This window comes from Emys orbicularis, chromosome 3 (genome assembly GCF_028017835.1).
Source record: "Emys orbicularis isolate rEmyOrb1 chromosome 3, rEmyOrb1.hap1, whole genome shotgun sequence".
NCBI classification, from domain to species: domain Eukaryota; kingdom Metazoa; phylum Chordata; order Testudines; family Emydidae; genus Emys; species Emys orbicularis.
The window spans coordinates 211,518,517-211,543,082 of record NC_088685.1 but is presented as its reverse complement, the minus strand read 5'-3'; the positions used below and the strand labels follow the sequence as shown (position 1 = coordinate 211,543,082).

Here is a 24,566-nt window from a genome sequence, read left to right as displayed (position 1 = left end):
ACACAAATGGGGAATGCATGCAAAGCAAAGACATGTCAAAATGGTCATGTGACTGCCCGTAAGTGCATATCCTGAAACTTAGACTCATATAAGCAGTTCTTAGTCAGACAACTAAGCCAACTGATAGGTAAGTGTTAAAGGACTGGCCCAAATAGTGCAGTGCCGATATTGTATGTTAATTGCAGTCCTGAATTTAGAGGGCTGATACATATTTCCTCCTGGTAAAGAAAATCTATTTAAAATACTTAGAATAAGGGTAGGTTACATTTTATGCATATCAGTATTAACATTGCGATCTTACAATTTGACTTGAATTCAGTTTCCTAATCAAATTTAGATAACTATAGGTAGGAGTACTGCAAGTATTTAAACAATAGAAATATTTTAAGAATGATTTTGAAAAAATAATTAAAACTACCTGTCATTCAACAGTGAATAGCAGTTTGTATGTCTGTTGATTTAAACACTTCTTTAATCCAAATCTGTTTGTAAATCTAAAATGGTTTTATTTGGATTTTTTAAAAAATCCCTCAGATTAATAAATGAATGTTAAATCTTCTAGATACACTGAAATCTAGATAAACCATCCAGGGATTAGCTTGGTCTGATTATTTTTGCAGGCTGGGCAAAAGGAATACAAAGCATATACTTACTGCACATTGCAGTTTAAATGGTCTTGTATTAGTCGTGAAAGAAGCACATGTTATAGGATCTGGGTGGTCACCTTCATTCCACTGTGCCAATATACTGTCATAATAGACACACACATCATTCTCTGACAATGCCTCTTTAACAGCTTTTTCGATTGCGTTGTTGTTAAGGCAAGTTACATTTGAGCTAAGTGGTGGCTGCACAAGGTGTATGCGAGAACCATGAATTCCAAGAGATAGGAGGGTTTGTGCTGTGGAGTAAATGTCAATGGTATTCCCATAGACAATGACATTCCCTGGGGGGAAAAGGAAAAAAATTCTAAGACACACAACAACAACTCTATCAGTGTAACTCAGACGATGATAATACAGAATTGCTCTCTTTGACCTTATCGCTCTGATACGATGAAGCAAACAATGCTACCTAGCAACAGTAACTAAGATAATTTAGTGAAGAATTTGTGCAAAACATCCCACAAAGTAGGCAAGTACTTATTACAGAAGTATGACATGCATTATGACCCCAGAACTTAAACTATGTTGATTGAAAACCTCTAAAATAAAAATCTTGTACCTTGCCCTTCCTTTCCCCTCTGTCCCTTTCCCCCATTTTGCTTATTTAAAGCATGTATTAGAGACACAGGATCGAAATCATAACATATCTATTTTCTCTACAAAATGTAGAAATATCACGTTAACAGGAAAACACTTTTTTTTTTTTAAGTTTTGAAAATTACATAGAAATGGGTCTGGATTTTGTCCCCTCTTGCCGCAAGAGCTGCAGGAGTGGACTTCAGGGGGGGAAATCGTCATGAGGAATCCTTCACAGAGATTTCCTCTCGTCGTCCCATCAGTGGGAGAAGGGTGGAGGCCTCTTCCCTTGTGGGTAAGTAGGTGGGGCCCACCTCCAAACCTGGCAGATCTCTGGAGAGCTGCAAGAGGTCTGGGCAATCATAGGGAAGTCCTGTGCCTCTGTACCAGTTCTGGCTCCTGGTGCCTATCCCTTTGCCAGCTCTCTGGCAGCACAGCTCCATTTGAGCCATGCTAACAGGGGGAACCAATGGGCTGCAGAGGACCTCAGAAGCTCCAGAACAGCAATAGAAAGAGAAGGTACTATTGCTTGTGGCTGGAATTTTTCAGGTACGGGCCATAAAACTGGAAGGAGAAGGATGTGCATACCGCAGCCCCCCCCTCCCACAGCATGTCCAGTCTCCATCTCTTCCCTCAGAGTGAGGATTCTGGACACCACAGTGGGGGTTCTGCCTGATATGGGAAGAGGGGGAATGGTGTGGCAGAAGAGTCTTGAGTCCTCCCTGCGCACACAGAACTGGCCCATGGTTTGGTGTTCAACAAAAATCTGTCGGGAAAACATGTACTTCAAAGGAAATCCGAGGGTTGAAACAGTGCAGCCATTCCAACAAGGCAGTGGTTTTCAACCTTTTTTCATTTGCAGCCCCCTAAAAAATTTCAAATGGAGTTGCGGACCCCTTCGGAAATCTTACACGTAGTCTGCAGGCCCCCCAGAGGTCCGCGGAGCACAGGTTGAAAACCACTGTTATATGCTAATGATAACTTTTTGTGGACCTCTTACACATAGTCTGCGGACCTCCAGCGCCGGTGGTTGCCCGCGCTCCCCGCTCCTTTCCCTGCCCCTGGCCCCGCCCTTACTCCACCTCATCCCCGTCCCTGGCCCCGTCCCCATTCCATCCCCATCCCCAAAGCCCCCGCCCTAACTCCGCCCCCTCCCTGCCTCTATTGGATCCCTTCCCCAAATCCCGGCCCCGCCTCTTCCCCCAGCGCGCTGCGTTCCCCCTCCTTCCCCCTCCCTCCCTACCCCGTGAATCAGCTGTTTCGCGGCACAAGCCCTGGGAGGGAGGGGGAGAAGCAGGACGCGGCGGTGCAGTCGCGGAGGAAGCGGAGGTGAGCTGAAGCAGGGGGGCGGGGCGGGGCCACGGGAAGCTGCAATTTTTTTCCGTGGGTGCTCCAGCCCCGGAGCACCCACAGAGTCAGCACCTATGTACTCTGGGCGATGGGGCTGCGAGCTCCTGCCGGGCAGTGCGGCTGCGAGAGCCGCCGGGTCTAGTGTATTAAATTGCTCCCCGTAGGAATGTGCTACTTACAGAGCACCAGGACTGGCAGCCGTAAGTAGTACACCGTAAGTAGCGCATTCCTACGGGGAGCAATTTAATACACTAGACCGTGTAGGGAAGGCGGTGCCTCCCCAAACAGCCTGGCCCTGCCCCCTATCTGCTCCCTCCCACTTCCTGACCCCTGACTGCCCCCCTCAGAACCTCCGACCCATCCAACCTCCCCGCTCCTTGTCCCCTAACTGCCCCCTCCCGGGACCCCACCCCCTATCCAATCCCCCCTGCTCCCTGTCCCCTGACTGCCCCGACCCCTATCCACACCCCCGTCCCCTGACAGGCCCCCTGGGACTCCCACACCTATCCAACCGCCCCTGTTCCCTGTCCCCTGACTGCCCCGACCCCTGTCCACACCCCCGTCCCCTGACAGGCCCCCTGGGACTCCCACACCTATCCAACCGCCCCTGTTCCCTGTCCCCAGACTGCCCCCCCCCGGACCCTCTGCCCCTTATCCAACCCCCCCGCTCCCTGCCCCCTTACCATGCTGCTCAGAGCACCAGGACTGGCAGCCGTAAGTAGCACATTCCTACAGGGAGCAATATAATACACTACACTGGCCCTCCATATACTTTCAGAACCCTGATGTGGCCCTCAGGCCAAAACGTTTGCCTACCCCTGCTCTAAGGCATTCAAGTCTGAGAAACCCACATATCCTAGCAATTTGGTAGGCCAAAATTTTTAGAGGAAAGGTCAGCTGCTGTAATATATGTTGGCATTTCTATATATGCAAGATCAGAATTAAGCACTGGGTTACTCAAGAAAAATTAAAAATCTGTTTTATATAGTAACATTAAATGCAATACATTTGATTAAGGAAAACATTGTTCCTTTACTGACCTCTGTTAAATCAACAATTTATGGTTTCTGCTTATTACAATATTAGTGAATTTAGATTACAGTGCTTGTACTGTAGGAACTACAGATATTCATTATAGACTAAAATTATGTCCATCAGACAGACAGTAATTCCTCAAGATGTTTTTATTATTTAACTGCATGAAAATGCATCTGTGAGTAAACATAATAATATTCAGCAGAAAAACAGGAATCATAAATAAAGACCATCACAGTACTTTATCATTTAATATTACATGCCGTGTTCCACGACAGAGCATTCTCATCATTTCCTATAAGTGGAAATACAAGATTTCTATGACCCCAGCATGACCCAAATCCTTTCAGCTTGCAAAAATAAAGACCCAACCATATTAGACAGAGCAACAGAAGCTCTGCTCGGTGATTCGTGCACTGGAATTTTAATGCTACAGCATTTCTACAAACATGCTTTTAATAAGGCAGTAAACTGTCTTTACCTAAAGAGGAAAATAATTGATCCATTTTGGGCCATTAGAGAAGTTTTGTTCTTTACTTTACAACCATCCCACTTTTTTATTTTAATGGAAAGTGGAGAGGTAATAGCAGATGAATTTCAATTAGTTTCAATTAGAGTTATAATAGGCTACAGTGCATTAGGTTGCTGGATTTTATCACAGAAAGAAAGTTTACTTACTTTACAGTAACTGTGGTTCTTTGAGATGTTCTGTACATGTGGATCCTACTTATGTAGATGTGGGAAGTGGTAGACGTGGTATATCTTGACTTTAAGTAAAGCTTTTGATACTGTCTTGCATGACCTTCTCATAAACAAACTAGGGAAATTCAACTTAGATGGAGCTACTATAAGGTGGGTGCATAACTGGTTGGAAAACCATTCCTAGAGAGTAGTTATCAGTGGTTCACAATCATGCTGTAAGGGCATAACGAGTGGGGTTCTGCAGGGATCAGTTCTGGGTCCAGTTCTGTTCAATATCTTCATCAATGATTTAGATAATGGCATAGAGAGTACACTTATAAAGTTTGCGGATGATACCAAGCTGGGAGGGGTTGCAAGTGCTTTGGAGGATAGGATTATAATTCAAAATGATCTGGACAAACTGGAGAACTGTTCTGAAGTGTGTGTGTGTTTAGTCTGTCAGTTTGACGATGACATTTTCACGTTCTCTTTTTGTGGATTCTGGAGAGACTCTGAAGTCCAAAGCGTGACACTCATGCTCATGAGCAGATCGGGCAGACAAATTCACTGGTGAGTATCTTGGGAGTTATAGCAGTAGTATGACACTTCTCCCTTGCAGCTAACCATTGATTATTTCTGTCCTCTTCAAAGGCTTGGAAAGCTCTGAGTGTTGTGTGTCGCCAGGCTAATCTATTTAATGCAGCCTTCTCAAGATTATTCGGTTTATTGTACCAAAGTGTATGCTGTTCTTGATGCTGTTCTTGTAGTGCTTTCCGGGGAAGGCCTTGATTCCGATGTCCTTGTGCCAATTCTCCATAGAAAATTTTTCTGGGGAGTCGATGTTCAGGCATCCTAATGACATGTCCAACCCAGCGTACTTGGGATTTTATTAGCATGGCCTCAATGCTTATGGCATTTGACTTTTGGAGAACCTACAGGTTGGTAATTTTGTCCTGCCAGTGGATCCCCATAATGGCGCGCAGAGACCGCATATGGAAGGCCTCTAGCTGTTTGATATGCCATTTGTATGGTGTCCAGGTCTCACAGCCGTAGAGGAGAGATGTGAGCACAAAAGCATTATAAAGTTTTATTTTTGTTGAGAGGGTTATGTTGTGTGATTTCAGGACTTTGCTACGTAGCTTTCCTAATAACTGAGAAGCTTCTGTATCCTGTTCGTGATCTCTTTGTCAAGAGATCCATCATTGGAGACGTTGCTGCCGAGATAGGTAAAACTGTCAACTTGCTTTAGTTGGTTTCCAATAATGGATATGCTAGGGGATATGGCATGGAGCGGTGAAGATGATTGGTGAAACACCAGAGTTTTCTCCAGGCTGATTGTGAGGCCAAACAATTTTGATGTTTCAGCGAAGCGATCTACAATGCACTGGAGATCTCCCTCTGTGTGTGCTAGGAGGGCACAATCATCCGCAAAGCGTGCTTCTCTTATTAGTAGTTCTTTTACTTTTGTTTTTGCTTTAAGCCTTGTTAGACTGAAGACTGAGCCATCTGTATCTGATGTATATGCCTCTGTTGAGCCCATTTGTAGCATGGTTGAGAACTTGGGTGAAGAAGAGGTTGAACAGTGCAGGGGTAAGGACACAGCCTTGTTTGACTCCATTTGAAATAGGAAAGGAGTCAGTGAGATCTCCACTAAAAAGTACCTGACCTTTCATCCCCTCATGAAATAAACAAATGATCTTTACCCAAGTTTTGGTGGGCAACCAAGTTTGCTGAGGATCATCCATAATCCTTCTTTATTGACTGTATCAAATGCTTTTGTCAGATCAATGAAAACATGATGGTATTTGTAATTGTCAGGCTATGTTCTGCACACTTAATTAGGAGTAGGAGACCATTTCTGTTCATTTTTCCCATGCCATTTTTCCCAATGACTTGCCAGTTGTTGTTATCTTTACCTACTCTTGCACCGAAAACTTCTAGGATGATGAGTTTGTCACTTTGTAGAGTTGACTTGATGAGAGAGTCGAGATCAGAGTAGAACTGTTCCTTAGCATCATCGGGGCTTGTCAAGATGGGCGCATATGCACTGATGATGGTAGCAAATCGCGACTTATTTAGTGGTAACCGGAGTTTCATGAGTCTTTTGTTAATGCCTAATGGAAAGTCTTCAAGACATTGCAAGAGTTTGGTCTTGATGACAATTCCCACTCCATGGATTCTATCTTCGTGTGGTTCTTTTCCCTTCCAAAAGAAGGTGCAACCCCCAGCCAGTTCTGTAACAATGCCCTCATCTGCCAATCTAGTTTCACTGAGCGCTTCAAATACCAGGCTAGCTCTTTTGAAAGGAGATGATTAAAGATCTAGAAAACATGACCTATGAGGGAAGATTGAAAAACTTGGGTTTGTTTAGTCTGGAAAAGAGAAGACTGAGAGGGGACATGATAACAGTTTTCAAGTACATAAAAGGTTGTTACAAGGAGGAGGGAGAAAAATTGTTCTTCTTAACCTCTGAAGATAGGACAAGAAGCAATGGGCTTAAATTGCAGCAAGGGCAGTTTAGGTTGGACATTAGGAAAAATTTCCTAACTGTCAGGGTGGTTAAGCACTGGAATAAATTGCCTAGGGAGGTTGTGGAATCTCCATCATTGTCTAACCTGCTCTTAAAAATCTACAAACACCTGTCACGGATGGTCTAGATAATACTTAGTCCTGTCATGAGTGCAGAGGACTGGACTAGATGACCTCTCAAAGTCCCTTCTAGTCCCATGATTCTATGTTGTCTACTCCCCAATACAGGAGCTTGGGACATTTTCATTCGTTGTGTCCATCAGGTGTCGCACATGCGCCATGTATACCCTCACACACACCCCTCCTGAGGGCATAAAGGGCACAAAGACCCCAACCGCCAGTCAGTTCCCTCAAACAGCCTTAGGCAGTGAACAACACTGTGTCCCTTCTGTAGTTTGTAGTTAATTTGTTAATACTTAGTTGTAGTTACTGTTTCATTTAGCCGCTGGTAGTAAAAAAGAAGAGGAGAGAGCAGATCGGAGCAGGGCTTATGACAGGGCCTTGATCTCCTGGCTTCCTGTCATGCCCGTCCTATGGGGGGATTGTCCCTCTGACAGACATGCTTGACACATGTCTCTACTGTTTGGGTGAAGAACACAGCCCATCACTTAGGTCTTGTCTACACAATGGGGTAATGCACTCAACACGGATGTGATTTCTAAAGTGCGCCGTGTTGCGCATTAATTGGTCCATACACACCAAAGGTTGCCTAGTGCCCTTTAATGTAGTACTTTATCGAACAGCACTATGTTAAAGCACACCGGCAGGGTCTACACGGACCAAAAAGACTTCTTCGCTCCTGGCTCATCCTTCCAGCGCTCCAGTCACTAGAGTCATGATATCGAGCTCAGGAAGCAATAAAGTAATAGAAAGAGACTCTACAAAAATCCATCAGAGCAGTCAGGGATTCCTGCTGTCTGAAGACTGAGACATTTAGACTCCAAGCTGGCTTCCCAACACCAAGCATGTCCCCACTACCGGGTAAGAGGAAGGGCTCCTCAAAGGAGCCATTGCTGCCAGCACAAGAAAAAGTGGGACCAGAATTCTCAGTGCTGCACCATAGTAAAAAGTCAGCACACAGATCTTCATCAGTAACGAGGGCTCAAGGGCATAGGAGTGCAAAGATACATTTATTACACTGCACCATGGCACCAGGTTTATTGGCACTGTCCCCCATTGCTCCGAGCACTCAGCACTATCTATTCTGGCTTCTTCTTTGTTGGCATCCTCATTATTCATTAAATCTAGCTCGGCACCAGTGGTCCCAGCCTCTGAAGATTCTTCAAACACAAAGGAAGACAGCAATAGCACCCTCAGTACAGATGCCTCTTCCAAACAATTTCTCAGCAGGGAGAGGTTTTATTTGTGTCCTTAGCAGATCTCAAGGTTACTCCAGAGCCTGAGTCACCAATTGTGGAGAACCTGATCACCTTAATTTTGGTGCCAGCTAAATCACCTCTGCAGGAAGAAACCAGGGTTTCTTGTGGTGAAAATTTCTCTGAGCCAACATGGCAGTACAATTAAGGATGTGAGCCCACTCAAATCCTACAATCCTCTGTTATGGCTCCAACATTAGTGGTTTCTTCATCCAACAATTCTGATTCCTCTTCAAACTCTGACAAGAGTCCCCCACCACTATGGAAGGCATATTGATGATAAAAAAAAGAAAAAGAAAATCAGGCAAGGATATAGGAAAGAACCTCCTGCTACATCTAAGGATTTTAACAGAGGAACAATAAGAGTCTAGTGATGAGGAAATACCTATTAATCAGAAAGAGCCTTCTGATTCTCTACTGTTCTTCTTCCTCGCCTTATGAAACGTTTCACATGTTGTAGCAGTATCAGTTTTTCATTGATTCATAGTTTCCAAGGCCAGAAGGGACCATTGTGATCCTCTAGCCTGACCTCCTGTATAACACAGGCCATAGGACTTCCCGAAATAAATCCCTAGAGCACATCTTTTAGAAAAACATCCAGCCTTGAATTAAAAATGGCTAGTGATGGAGAATTCACCACGACCCTTGGTCAATGTTTAATTACACTCTCTGTTAAAAATGTGCACCTTACTTCCAGTTTGAATTTGTCTAGCTTTAACTTCCAGCTATTGAATCGCGTTACAGCTTTTTCTGCTAGGCTGAAGAGACCATTATCAAATATTTGTTCCCCATGTAGGTACTTATAGATTGTAATCAAGTCACCCCTTAACCGTCTCTTTGTTAAACTAAATAGAACGAGCTCTGTAATTCTGTCACTATATGGCAGGTTTTCTAACTCTTCAATCATTTTTGTGGCTCTTCTTTGAATCCTCTCCAATTTATCACCATCCTTCTTGAATTGTGGACACCAAAACTGGATACAGTATTCCAGCTGCAGTCATACCAGAATCAAATACAGAGGTAAAATTACATTTTTACTCCTCCTTGAGATTCCTGTTTATGCATCCATGAATCACAATGGGAGCCTATGTTTAGCTGATTATCCACCACAACCCCCAGATCTTTTTCAGAGTCACTGCTTCCCAGGACAAAGTCCCCCATCCTATAAGTATGGCCTACATTCTTTGTTCCTAGATGTATATATTTACATTTAGCCATATTAAAAGATACATTGTTTGCTTGCGCCCACCTTACCAAGCAATCCAGATTTCCCTGTATCAGTGACCTGTCCTTTTCATCACTTACCACTCCCGCAATTTTTGTATTATCTGCAAACTTTATCAGTGATAATTTTATGTTTTCTTCTAGGTAACTGATAAAAATGTAAAATAGTGTAGGGCCAAGAACCGATCCCCAGGAGTACCCCAGTGGAGGAGGAATAAAAAGTTCTAGCAGTCTGACAATCTCCTTAAAGGCCTATTAAGTAGGACATGCACTTTTATAGACCATACCCTATAACTATCATTTTTTTATTATGCTCTCAATTGAAAGTGAATAGATGAAGACCAGGAGTTCGCAACCTTTTTCTTTCTGAAGCCCCCCCAGCATGCTATAAAACCTCCACGGTCCACCTGTGTCACAACAACTGATTTTCTGCATATAAAAGCCAGGGTCGGCATTAGCGGGCAGCAAACAGGGCAACTGCTTGGGGCCCTGTGCCACAGGAAGACCCATGAAGCTAAGCTATTCAGGCTTCAGCTTCAGCCTCAGGTGGTACGGCTCAGGGCCTCGGGCTTCAGCTCCATGCAGTGGGGCTTCGGCTTTCTGCCCTGGGCTCCAGCTCGTCTGATGCTGGCCCTGCTTGACAGCCCCCCCAGAAACTCCCGGGCCCTTGGTTGAGAACCACTAGGCTAGACTACACCTTTAGGGAACTCCAGTTGTAGCAATCAGCTAGAATACCTATCTCTAAAGATACATTTCCTCCTCCTAGCTCTATATAAGTTCTGATCAGAAACTCGGAAGTGCTATAATGTGAGCCCATTTTATTTTTTTTTCTGTAGAGGAAGGCATGAGGATCCCACATATTTTCTGTTGCATACACAAACTGAACTCAGCACCATGTATGTGAAATCTAAGAGGCTCTCAAAGAAAATATAAGGTGTATTTTAGTCTAATTTTAATAATTTGTGAGCAATCAATGGAGGATCTACTGAAGACAGTTTGAGACAACACAAATGTGATGATGGATATAGAGATTCACACAAATGTGTGACTTCTACAGTTTAATAGAAAATATAGTAAACAGGCAATTCTGTCTGAGGGGTTGTAACTAAAGATGATACGCAGCACAAAGACAATAGCATTTGAAAAAATATCCATGCTAATTCTTTTCTCTATAGCGCTTTTCAGATCGACATATTTTCCAAAATAATTGAAAAACATGTTTACCAATTAAATTATTCTTCAATTACTTAATTAATGATTCTAGCCAGGCTTTGCTTTTAGGACATTCATTTTGTGTCATATAATAATTATAGATAATTAAGTAATCTCAAGCCGTTTTTCCTAGCAAAATATGCTGGATACCCAAAAACAACAACAAATTGTAAATTAATCTGGAAAACAAAGTGTGGCAGATGAAAGATTTTGTTAGAATTAATTAGGCACTAATTACACATTGCAAAAGGAGAAACAATAAGCCTAAATTCATTTCTGAAAATGTGCATGTTTACACTAAAATCCTTACCGTGTGAATTGATAAAGTTTTCTTTTAACCAGTGCCCTGCCTTTAAGCAGTCTTGATCATCAGAGAGATTAAAGAGATTGGTAGGAACTTCACCAGTATAGCTTTGTTTACAGCTGTGTATGACTTCCCTGTTAGTCTGAAGTTTACTGATCTCTGCTCCAGTGGGACATGGAACCTGACATAAATATAATGCACATAAAATTGATAACTGTTAACTGAGACTTTGAATAGCAATGACACAAAGTATCTGACCATATAAAAATTGCTAGCCCTCTAACAGTCTGATTCCTTTTGGACATATAATTTGTAATCAACAAATCACTGGTCATAAAGAGAACAGATGAGTGTTACTATATCTAATTTTCTGTTCCTTGCAGGATCTGTGAAGCAATGCAGGATTTTGAAGAAATTAGCAATTTTTTTGGTTATGTGTATATGCGCGTGCACACACACACAATGCAGCACACATCATATGCTTAGATTTATCTTCAAACATAGTCAATTAAAAACTGAAATGACAAAAACCCCTCAATTCTCCATTTTACAGGAATTGTCTTTTACCACAATTGTTATTGGCTCCCATCTTGGGGCATGCTCTTCATGCTTTGCCCTGCTCTGGCTGTGCAGAACAGCTGGACAGCCTGTGAGTTCAGCCTGGGGTGGCAGAGGAATATTAGTGCAGTTGCACACCACCACTCTCCTGATCTCCAGCATAGGGAGTGTGGCTGAAAGAAGATGTATCTTGGGTTTCTCTACAACCTGATTATCCCAGAATGCCAAAACAATCTCTTGACGCTGAGGACAACAGGGCATAAATTAGAACCAGAGTCTAGGTCAGTCCCAGTATGAAGAATGCTAAAAGCTACTTTTGATCCCCCTTCCTTTGCTCTTGCACAAGGACAGCTCAGGTAAACAACGGGATCTGGGCCATTGTTTATAACAATATGTTCAAAAATACCTCTTGGAACACTGAAAGGGTTTCACCAGAAAAATTACATTTGTGACTATCACTTTTGTGGAAACTTCTGCTAAACAGCAAAATTGCTGGCAATGGTATAAAACCGTGCTTCATTTCATGGTTATTGCTTTTTGTAATGAGTTATATACAATGATCAGTATGCAAAGCATCACAGCCAGTTTTCATAAATGAGAGAATGATGAATGTTAAAAAGTTCCACAAGAATCTTGCAATTGCAACTGAACAGCCTTAGGGGGTTAAAGGTAAAGAAGATGATCAAGGAATGGCATGGTAGAAAATAGAATTTGAATCTCACGTCACCCTGTTCAAGCCAGGTGTGCTCTGATGATCCAGAAACAGACACTAACAGGAACTGGCTGTAGGGGAAATCCATAGTTGTGGAACTCCCCGCAACTCTTAATAAGTGTCCATTTAAAACAGTGGTGTTAAGAAGTGAACATAAGAAAATTAACAACAAAAATGTGAATAATGTACGGACTAAAAGGGACTTCACAACAATTGGCTACCAGAATTGTATAAATATGCAGATAAAGCATCTTGGTAATTATTTGTTTAACGTACAGTAAGAATTTTCACAAGCAAAATTTTAACTACAACAAGCTCTTTTTTCCTTTTCACAGCAAAACTAAAATTTCTAAAATTGGAGCAATTCTGTGTGAGAGAGAGGGCTACAATTTTTTGTGTGTGTAAGATAAAAATTACATGAAAGTTTGAATGGTTTAACATTACTATTACAGTAACCAATTAAACCATAATTTTATTGAAGAAAGAAAAAGCAAATTGACTACGATTATGAAGCATTGGGCAAGAACTGTCCAGAGCAATGCTCTCATTGGCCACTTGGCTTCATGTGATCTAGTCACATGAAACACAGATGTGGCATCTCCATATCTTATTTATCCAATAAGGAAACATTCTGCCACTTTCATTCATACTGAATAGCATCTTAAATCAGCAGACCTATTGAAATCAATGCCACTACTTGCCAAGTAAGGTACAACTCATAAGGGTGGCAAAAGCTAGCCCTACGTAAATAAAATAGAAATTGGATTATAAAATACTTCTCCCTAGCTTCTGTACTTTTAAAAAATCTTGAGCTTTTTAACAGCAAAGGCAGATAAATTCTGCATTTCCCCTTCCCCTCCTTATTTTTCTCTCTCTCTCCTCCAGCTTAGCTACTGTCCCCAACATGCTTTGCAGGTGGTAGGGTGCTTCCAAAAGATGTCTTTCACATTGTAGAAGCTGAAGAGGGAGATCCAAACAAGTTCAGGGTGCATTTTGGTTTAACTTTTTAGTCCATCTGTCGAACTGTGAACATATTTAGCTGTTCAAAGCGACATTCTACTCTGAAAAGCAACTATGTAAAAATGGTACTTTTTTACTCAACAGCTCTGTTCCTTGTGTGCATTCCTGACCTCACTGAGGGGTTGAAGATTAACATTAATGTTTATGACTAAGGGGACAAGTGCTATAAAAAAAAGGCTAAAAAACATATTCAGTCAGATCTGCTGATTTTAGTGACAAATATAGGTTTTTGATGCGTTTTACCTAAAAACCAATTAGTTACTGGTGTAAACTCATTGAAGGCAATGCAGCTGCACATGTGTGACATAGGGCACAACTTGGTTTTAGAATCTTATTGCCTTGTGATGATACACAAGAAAAAGAACCCAGTGTGGCTGGCCGAGTCCAAGATGTGTATGCAGGGCTGACAGATAGCATGAAACATCATTTTATTTACCTCTGAGCACATTTAATGTGGAAGTCAGAGGCACAATAAACATGGAACTCCACAATGCCCTTTTTAGAGTCACTGTTGAGAGCAGAACTGCACTAACGGTACAAAACGGAAAGCAGCCCAGCCACACACAAAGGGGCATGTGTCAGGGACAGAGCAGAGCTCAGCCCCATTCTGCAAATTCTCACCATTAGGGACCACAGTCAGGTGTAGCAATTTAGAGCTGCCCCAGCACTGCTTCAGCTTACACTGAGGCCAAAACCACTGCAGCTTGAGAACTGGCCCCAGACGGCTCCCCTTCTCTCCTGTGCTAAGGCTCTGGCCAATAAAGTAAATGCTGTATGACTTCACTGCATAACAAACAGAATCTACATTTCCAATAGAAATATATTTCATTTTATGCTTAAAGAAAGTATTTGTTACTGTAATATATGCCTGTGGGGATTTAGGATTATTATTATATTTAGTTGCAATTCTCTCAAGCCTTGTGCATGCTGGTGGTTTTTACAAAAAAATTCCCACCAGTGCTACCACGGGTTTAGCTGGATATAAGCCCTAATGCAGATAAGGTTCCCATGTCTGGACCTACTTTTACTGCTATGTTAATTAAACCTGCTTTGCAGCAGGCTTAATTATCACAGTAGTAAAAAGCCTGGAAGCTGCCAGAACCTTGTTCATCCTACAGCTCCCACCTGTGCGATCACTGGTGGAAGTTTTTGGTAAAATTGCCTTGAATACACACACAAATTATATCACTTTAAATATACCAGTACAGTTAAAGCAATACAACCCCCGAGTGATGAGGCAGTTATACTGATATAAATGTGCTTATACCAGTATAGCTTATTCCCATACAGGAAGTGGAATAAACTATACAGGAATAAAGTATCTTTATAGCGATGTAAATATGTCCCCACTAGAGGTTGTATCAATTTAACTATTTTGGTCAAAAATCTTACCCCTTGCCAAAAGTCATGATCGTAATGCCTAATTCTGCAGTCCTTACTCAAGCACAATTCCCAGGGAATTCAATAACAGTTTTCCATTAAGGACTGTTGGATGAAACCTAAGTCCTTTTATAGGGTGACAGACCTGCGGCTGTTGGCCTTTGGTAACAGACTTGCTGTGGACTTCTCTGCTCCTGTACTCACTGTGACAGATAAGACAATTTCCTGCATTACCTGTGATAAACCTTCCTGAATAAAATTTAACCATCTTTGGAGTCTATTGTACTAAAAATGCAAAGGTTATGTATCATTGCGGGCCTGGATGACCAAAGGATTATATTGGACAATGCAGCAGAAAAGAATGATCTTTTGGGACAACACATGTAAAGTGGATTTACTGGGCGATATCTAGGGGGAAATGCCAATTCCACCCTCCACAGCACCTCCAGTTATGCAACACCCAGCCCATTGAAGCTATACCATGAGGACAGGGTGATTGTCTGCCGATTACCTGTTCCCAGGATCCCAAGCTCAAAGGCCCAAACTGTATAAAGGAGGAACTCACAGACTCATGGGGGTGATTGTTCTGAGCTGAAGCTGTTACGAATTTGTAACCACTGCTTGGTGGGGTTTGATGGACTGATCACCTGCCAACAGGGCTGGCTCCAGCATTTCTGCCGCCCCAAGCAAAAAAAAAAAAAAAAAAAGCCACGATCGGCGGCAGCCGTTCAGCCGTAGGTCCTTCACTCCTAGAGGGAGTGAGGGACCTGCCGACCCCGAATTGCCGCAGGTGCCGCCCCTCTCCCATGGCCGCCACCAGCAACTACATGTTAAGCTGGTGCCTGGAGCCGGCCCTGCCTGCCAAAGCCCTTGTTGGTGTTGGGGGTAATCAGAGGTAAGCTTAGTAGCATGCCTGTAGGTTGTTTTATTATTTTAATATGTTTTCTCTGTAATACTTTCATCATAAGAATAAATGTCCTTGCTTAGAAAGAGCTGTGTGGTAACTTAACGGTGGGCAATTACGCTGTTTATAGCCCCTCAGGAGAAAGCAACATACAGACACTGGGTGTTTAGGCCACCTAGCTTGCAACTCACAGTGTAGCCAGGGATCTGTGCAGCCTGGAAAAACTGTGGACAAGAAGGAGAGAGATGTGGGTCCCCACCCAAGAGAGGTGACTGCTGAAAAGCTGAGAGTCTAAAGCGACCGCCCTTGCTGAACCATCAGGGGAGAAATACAGGTGCAGCTGCCCTGAACTGTGACCCTCTCCACAAACATATTAATTGTTAATCACTGTAAACATCAAATGCTCATTTATTCACTATGTGCACAATCTTACCTGGTATTGCTGCCCAGTACAGAGAACAAGGTGGTCGTATGGCACTTTTTTTCCTTTGGAAACCACTACATGTTTGGCAGCTCGGTCTATGCCAGTCATTTTACCAACCACAACATTAACCCAGGAACAAAGTGACATCAATGCATAATCTTTATCATTAAAACAGTGGCTGTGAAGAAAGAATATCTATAAGTGACATTTTAGCAGCTGACAGCAGGCATTAATTAGACATCTGGTGAGTTGGTTGAAGTCCCCTAGTGGTTCAAGTCTGTTGTCTTGCTGTGAGCTTACTAAAGCCTATAGTGAGAGATTATTCATTATGAAACACTCAGTTACAAACTGACAAGTTCCTGTTAAAACCAAATAATTCCTCCCAGCGTCAGGCCACACTACAACAGAGTTTAAAAACAAGTCAGAAATATATACTTTACTACGGTTCAAATTTGCAGTCTGATGCACAGTGCAGAGTTTTGTATCTGTAAAAGAAACTGTTTTTCTTACCTGATAATTTCCTCTCTTTGGCTGTCTCTACAAAATGCCCTTTTGCTAAAATATTCCCACTTTTGCTACCACTAGTTCAGCTCCACCAGTAACAGCTGTGGTGAGACCACTAACCACTAGTATAACTACTGTCTTACATAGCCCTGCTCTGAAAGTGTTTACAACTACAAAGACGGCTACAAAGGTAGAAATGCCAGTAAAGGGCAGAGATATCATCAGATCTGCTCTTCTGCTTTCCCTCTCCAGATGAGCTCTTCCAAAATGGTAAGGATGAAAAACATTGTAATTACATTAAAGAAACCTTCAAAATGCTGTATGAAGCAACCAAAGAGATGCCATTCACAGGAGGGAGAGGGAGATTATCATATGCGTCAAGAGGAAGAAATTAGCAGGCAAATGAAAATATCTCTCTCTTGAAAGTGTATGTCTGATAATCCTCATAAACACAGGGTCTGACTGACAAGCAATTCATTCCCAACCTTTAAAGAGAGGAGGAATTTTGAAAGCAATTAATTTATATACAATGCAACAAAGAACAGTTTACGTGCAATTCTTCTATAAACAAAGCCCTCTTCCATTTAGCAATTGCAGCCATAGAGGCCTTTTTTACTCTTGCCTGTTTGGTGGTAAGTGAGGAAAGAGGTTTACTCTGTTTTGTTCAGACAGACTCACTACTTCTATCCTAACTCTTAGCAAGTGTCATATTTATTTATTTTGTTCAAAGTTTTCATAAAGACTGATGGCCCAATGACACTGTGAATGATAAAACCTACACTTTAGATACAATTTTTAAAAGTACCAGTTATGTAGGAGCCTTCATCCCATTTTCAAAAGTGAATTAGGCACTCAGGGACAGATTTTTAAAGGTATTTAGGCAGCTAAAGGTGTAGATAAATGCCTAATGGGATTTTCAAAAGCACCTAAGCAGGTTAGGCACCTAATTCCCTTTGAAAATCTGGCCCTTAGTCTCAATGAAAGTAAATGCGACAACCTCTTAAAATTCTTGTGAAAACAGGACTTTGGTGCCACCGATGACATTTGTATATAGAAATTCATCTATTTTGGAAGATGGGAGACTACCAGCAGACATTCATCTTAGTGCTTAGATCTTAAAAGGTGGTTTTCCTCTCAGGTGTGCCACATTTATTGTGTCTCAATGACTCCATATCAAATTTGCTCATTTTACTATTCCCCGCTCATTTTACTATTCCCCCCTCACCGCCGCCCCCCCCCCCCCCCCCCAGTCAGACACGCAAACTCACTCTGGGTTCTGAAAGCAAAGCTGGTTCTTTCTGGCTCACACACTATCTCAGTAATTAAAATTTTGTAGGTCAACTTCTGCCCTCAGTTATACCTGTATAACACCATTGCCTTTAGTGCTGTTACAGAAGTATGATGGAAGGTATAAACTGAAGATAATGGTGATAAGCTTGATCAAGATGTTCAAAAGTGACCCGTGATTTTGATTGACTCAATTTTTTATGTCCAGCTGAGACACCTCAAAGGAGTCTGATTTTCAGTGAGTGGGTGCTGTGTATTTTCTGAAAATAAGACCCTTTTAAGGTGTTTCAAGGTAGGCACCCCAAATCACTGGTTGCTTTTGAAAATATTGGCCAAGATCTATTTTTGCTGCACCAAAGTCTATGGGGGAGGGGGTAATTGCCTGTTTTAAATCTAGCCTCCTTAAATAGGTATGTGACTGTCCAGTATTTTCTAGAGAGGGTATCAAAGATTTAGAAGCTGCTGTTTACAAAGGGATCTTTCTAGCAAAACCAGAAAGAAACGGAGCCTCTTTAGCACCCTTATTCATTCAAATTATAAGAAATCCCAAAGTTCATTTAAATCTCAACTATATTACACTAACAGTGTGCTCACTGCTTTACAGACTGGTGTGAAGAAAAACACTCCTCCCCAAATTGCTTTTCTCTCTCTCATATATGAAGATAAAATACCTAAACAACAGACAATCTATAGACCTATTCCCACAAAATATCTAGGAGACCAGGGAGAAAACATTTTCAACCTGGAAACTATAATAATCTGAATTATTGCACAGGGCTGAGTCTTTGCAATAGTGGCTTGTGGAAGTATGTGGAGAACTCCATGTGGCTGGCTGCTCTTCAAATCCTCTGTGTCTTGATACTTCCCTTACAAAAACCCAGATGTGACCCTAAGAGCACCCCGATGCCAGATGACACACTGTTGTCATAATATTTATCCAAAAGGTGGCATGTAATATATAATTGGAAAACTAATAAGCCTCTGATTATTAATATTCTTGAGTGATGTCTGTATGGTTAACCCACAAAGAACTTTACAGATATGCTGGAAATATGTGACTAAAATGTGTTTAAACCAGGCATGTTAGGAGGAGTTCATAAACAGTTTTTCTCCAGACAAAGGAAAGAGGTCAACACCTCAAACCAGGTGTGGTCAAATTCAATGGGCTATTCATTTGTATTGGAGGTTGCAGGAAGAAATCATTTGCATTGTAAAAATCAACAATGGGGAGGAACCAGCATGGAATCTGCATCAGACAGCACGGCGTCCACACCCAGCAGGGGAAAGGAACTTTATGTGGGGAGACCCTATAGAAGAATACATTTCAGAGGTTTGCAGGACTATGAAGAGAGGGAGATTGAACCCTAAGTTATTCATCTCTTGAGGGAACAAAGCAGCCAGCTCTTTGAATCTGTAAGGGTTGATCCTGGCTGGAAAAGCCAGTCATGCTGGAGAAGTTGCTTTAAGTAGGGAAACTATATTGAACAAGAACTATAACTAATTAAGTTAAGTTTCAGTCTTATAAACGCATTTTACTTTTGTGTGTTTGTAACCATTTTTATCTTTATTCTTTCTACTTGGTATCACTTAAACCTATGTCCTTTTGTTAATAAACTTGTTTTACTTTACCTATAAACCAACTCAGTGCTTTGTTTGAAGTGGAAAGTCTGTCAACCCCAGTTAAGTTAATAAGCTGCTGTGTCTCTTTAAAGGAGCAGTGAACTTGATAAGATTTTGTGAGTGCTACAGTCAGAGGGGCTGAGCACTGCAGAGAAAGGTGTTATTTGGGGAGAACTTGGGACTGGAAAGGTGTTGGTGTTACCGTGCAAAGAGCAACCAAGCTGGTGGAAGCCAGGGTGAGATCAGTGTGGTAATGATCAGGCTGTTGGTATCAGGGCTCTGAACCAAAGCTGCACAGTACAAAGGCACCCAGGACTACAGGGTAGGTGGTGACAGAACACCTTACTTGTCTGGCTTGAACCCAGATCCTCACACCGGAAGAGGGAAAATCATCTCTTAAAAAACTCCACAAGGTTCTTCTAGAACAGTTGGAGGTTTGTGCTACTTGTAAAGACAAGCTGCTTACAGGCCCATGAAGGGACGGACCCTGAAGATCCAAATTACAGTGGCTTTTGAATGAAATAGAAAGCTGAATGGATGTTCTAGATAGAAGTCACAGACCTTTTAACATCAAGCTTGTGAAGGAAGGTCTTTATGGGGAAATATACATCAGAAAATGTTGGCAAGATAACTGACTGATTAAGGTGAAACGCAGATGCCACATTTAAAAAGAATCTAGGACCAATCTGTAGCACTACTTTATCCTTTTGAAGCAATGTGCAAAGCCTGGAACTCACTCATTCTGTGAGCTGGAGTCACTGCCGCCAGGAATAAAATATTCCATTTAGCAAACAAAGCACATCAGCATTGAGTGCCTCTAGAACAACTTTATTTTTTATTTGGTGTATAGTGGAAAAAGGCCCAATATAAATGCAATGAGAGTTATTCCACTGATTTCAGTGAGCTATGGACCAGGTCCCAAACACAGCATGACTAAAAAATATGGGATCTTGATCAAGTTTGAACCCCTAAGTTCCTTGGCATTATAAACAATAAACAGAGAAAGTTGAAAAGGAACAAAGTAATAACAATGATTATTATTAGTACCAATACCGCCATATTTTATATTCATATTAAAAATGACTATTAAATATAAATATTCATATTTATAAATATTCATATTCAAACACAGGTCTGATTGCTAATGATTATTAATGATTATTGTTATTAGAGTACCCAGAAATGGGATACATGCTTCACAGAAACAAGAGCCCTGACGAGCTCTGTGATCTAATGTGCAGATTTTCAGAGGTTCTCAGCATCCACATCTGCCATTCACTTTGAGGAGAGTTTTGGATGGTCAATGCTCTTGAAAATCTGGCCGTAAGTTCCGACAGGACACAAATCAGAGACGGAAATGAACAAATGGGATGAAGGGAAGAGGAAGGACTTTCCATAAAGTGAATACTAAAGAGAGGTAGGATTTGGAAAAGCACACGTGTGATTTAGAAGCACAAATGTCATTGACAGTCAATGAGACTTGTGTTCCAAAATCACTTAGGAGCTTTTAAAATCCCACCAAAGATCGTTTTAATTTCCAGCTGCTCCTTAATTAAATTAATTCAGATCCATTATTTATCTATTTTCAAATTAAACAACTAGCTCTGGTTACACAGTTCTGAACTACAATTTTCTATAAATGTAGATATTTTGTAAATGTCACTGGAAATATTTGTTTACATATGAAACCTATATATAGGGATGTGGGTTATCTATTAAATTCAAATCTTCCTTGCCTTTGTCTTGTCCTATTAGTTGGGTTGGCACCTAGCATTGTACTGACATACTCCCTGAAGACAAAGACCTAAAGTGTTGCCTACACTTATGGGGGTGTGTAGGGTACATGTAGCTACATGCCCTAGTGAAAGGTAGGCTGTGTCCACGCTGCAGTGTGTCACTACATGTGGCAATGAAAGGCTCTGGCAGTGGGTGGCAGCAGGGAAAGGCTCTGGCAGTGGAATTCCTTCTGGCAAGAGGTAAAAATGTTCAATACTTCATGATGTTCTAAACTCCATGCAAAATTAATCTCTGTGTCATGGCTTTCCATCACTTGTAGGTACGGATACATATATTCACAAGGCGTGGCAGTTCAGGAGACGTGGAGAATGCCTTTGAGAAAGTATGTCGATGATTGAGGATCACAACAGAACTGTGTTGAATCCCAACCTAGAGAGTTTTTCTGATTATGTTTTTATTTTTTCTGATTGTTTGTATTTTAGTTTCTTATTATAAGTGCTAAAACTTGAGGAAAATACACATTTCTGTACATATGTATGCTGAATTGTACTACAAAGTCACAAAAAAATTCACATGTATTATATTTTCCTTTGAAACTATCACAAATATTTAGAAATTAAATCAAACCTGTGAATTAAAAATCCTCTGTTCTTAGAGTCTGGTGGATTTTTTCCTGGAAGCCCATGAGTTGAAATCAGGGTCAGATTGTTAAACTTCAGGTGCGGACTAAAGAAGTAAAAACAAAATGCAAAACATAGATCAGCATGAGTTTGCTGAAGTTCAGTTAGGTATACTTGTAATATGAGTTTGCTGAAATGTACTGTTATAATTAGTGTTTACATCCAACAGGGTTTCCCATTCTATTCCTGAGAAGTTTGTTTTAGCTGTACAGAATCCAGCACAATGGGGCCCTGAATCTGATTGGGGATCTCTGGGCTACATCATAATACAGATAAGAAATACAATAAAAATAATTATGATCTGTGTTCCTAGAGCTATATGGCATAAATTACTTCAGTCACCACTTAACTTGAAAGTCATCCTAGAGCTAGACTGAGCCTTTCCTCAATGACTTGAGTATCAGGAAGCATGTATCTATGCTGCCCCAGAAGTGCGCCATGGCAGGAACTGACTCAGGCCTTGCCTTCACTTGCTAATTAGGTTGTGTTAGAAAACGGCCTTGAGGAGTCATAGTAATGAACACAGTGTTAAGCATGACTTAGCACTCTGAGTAGAGGAGGGCTGTTGTGTTTGACATAGTGTTGGCTAGCTGTAGTAGCTGGCATGAAGTTAAACACAATAGTCCTTGTCAACCCTGAGTGTTAATACCATGTCAGTCGCTGCAGCTTCTCTAGTTAGTGCTCCCACCCACATGACCTAATTTTCTGGGGAAAACAAAGCTCTACAGAGTTAAAATTCCTTCTCTGATCCCCCCCGCCCTTAGGAAGTTATACATGTCACTAGGTGCAGATTGCTTTCACTCGTGCCAGTTCAGCTTTGCCTGCTGGCACTACGGATGGGATGGAGCCAAGGCTGTGCCCACTCCCTGCCCACCTTCTCAGGGGTGCAGTTCCTGTTCTTTCCCTCACATCTGAACCCAAGTTTTGGGGAGGCCATGCTGGTAAGTGAAGATGAGCTTACTCCCCCTTTAATCCCTGTACAGCTCCATTAGTGCCAGCCACAATCTGGATCGCTAATTCAAATTCTTGGATAAGGTTAAGATTCAGCAGATGTTTTCGTAAGAGGGCCTGGCTGACATTCCTGCATCAGACCCTCAAGCGGAACCCTTCCGAGGCTTCACTTATACAAATAAAGTTGTTCGTTGCTAACAGACAGCAACGGTAGAAGGAAGACCCTTGTGTTATCTTCATGTGGGAGTTTAAACATGAAGGCTATATCTTTCTGTCTCTCTAGTAAACATACGGCTCACCACACCCATGCAAAGTTAAGATAATGCAAGTAAAGAGAAGGCAAAGTAGAAATAAAGTCCCTGTTTTAGCAAAGCAACGTTAACTTTAAGCACACATTCGACTTCCATTGATTTCAAAGGCTTTGCTGAATAGGAATGGATTTAGACATGTGCTTCAGTGGTTTGCAGAATTGGGGCCAAAGCGCATATTCAGACAGACACAATGCATGCTGGAAATGTGCAGTTATTCAGACAGCTGATGAATATCAGTGGACAACTACAATTACTGCTTTCACGTAGCTTCAGTGCATGCTAGGAAAAGGACAGACCCTTAGCAACAATGTGTAGGTTATGCTTAGAGCAGAGTCCCACACCTGCTGAGCACTGCCCAAAGCAGGATATAGTGTTTTCATGAGTGACCGGTTCCTCCCAACGTGCCATTACATGACATGCGACAAAGGCAGGAAGCAGTCCTGCTGGTGGGATGGTTGAAATAAGGCTATCCCAACTTTGTCAGTGCTGTTTGTGGCTCAGCCGCCAAAGGAAAATAGCTGGACAGCGAGGCCACCGTGGCATGAGAGAGCCTTGTGGCCTGCAATACTCTAGCCACCTCCTGTAATGGATTCCTGGCAACAAGGAGAGTACATCTACTTCCTGTAACGGATTCCTGGCAACGAGGAGAGTACATCCACTTCCTGTAACGGATTTCTTGGAATGAGGAGGGTTCGGCAATGGAACAGCAGATTTTTCGATGCCATCCCCAGCAGGTTCCACAGAGCAATTAATTTGTGTGGGCCAGAATCTAAGCACCAAGAGATTCTGCCATTTTCTCAATTGCATGTGCTTTTTGACACATATCAAGAGAATTTGTCCCACTGCATTTTGATTAACAACGTGGGCTCCGACAATATATTAAACTAACCTGGATCTGACATTTAAAAACAAATAAATATTATGAATGATTAAGCCTTATAATCTTCAAGGCTTTGTACAACTTAAATATGGATAGATATAAGTGCTACAAGGAAATGGTATGCTTTTTATCTACTAATGTTAATTTGTTATTCATACATTTAAAAAAATATATTCAAACAAAGTGAAAGGTCATACTTAAACCAAGGAATGTCAAGGTTATGGCTGCCACTCTATAAATGCATATTAATAGTTTAATTCTGGATTATGGATCATCTACTATAAATCTCCATGCATACTTTGGGCACAATGTAATAAATAACCTGAATGTAACAGGGTGCATATATTTATACAGATTATAGGCCTGATTTTCATTTACACAAAAGACATTTTACACAACAGTGCAAAAGGTCCTTAAAGTGGGTATAAATATAATTTTCTCCCACTTTAAGGCCCCTTTATACTCAGAGTGTTGTAAAGTGGCTTTAGTGTAAATGAAAATCAGACCCAATCCATTCGTCTGCATTTTAAAACATACAGTACGCCATCTGCATTTGGAGCTGCTACTGTGGGTGTGAGTGTGAATGAATACCATTAATCGTCAAGATCCATAATATTCAGATACTTGGCAATTTACATACAGTTAT

At 41.6% G+C, this 24,566-nt stretch overlaps 1 protein-coding gene across 1 annotated transcript in view; it reads right to left on the bottom strand.

Moving 5' to 3' along the window:
* The window catches only part of CFAP61 (cilia and flagella associated protein 61), a 180,899-nt gene that overhangs the window by 50,840 nt on the left and 105,493 nt on the right, over positions 1–24,566 (bottom strand). The window contains exons 19-22 of the mRNA XM_065401500.1: positions 21,726–21,824; positions 15,960–16,128; positions 10,959–11,133; positions 654–946 (exon numbers count right to left, since the gene is read on the bottom strand). Coding sequence (XP_065257572.1) covers positions 654–946; positions 10,959–11,133; positions 15,960–16,128; positions 21,726–21,824 — 736 coding nt within the window. The remainder of the gene's footprint in view (positions 1–653; positions 947–10,958; positions 11,134–15,959; positions 16,129–21,725; positions 21,825–24,566) is intronic.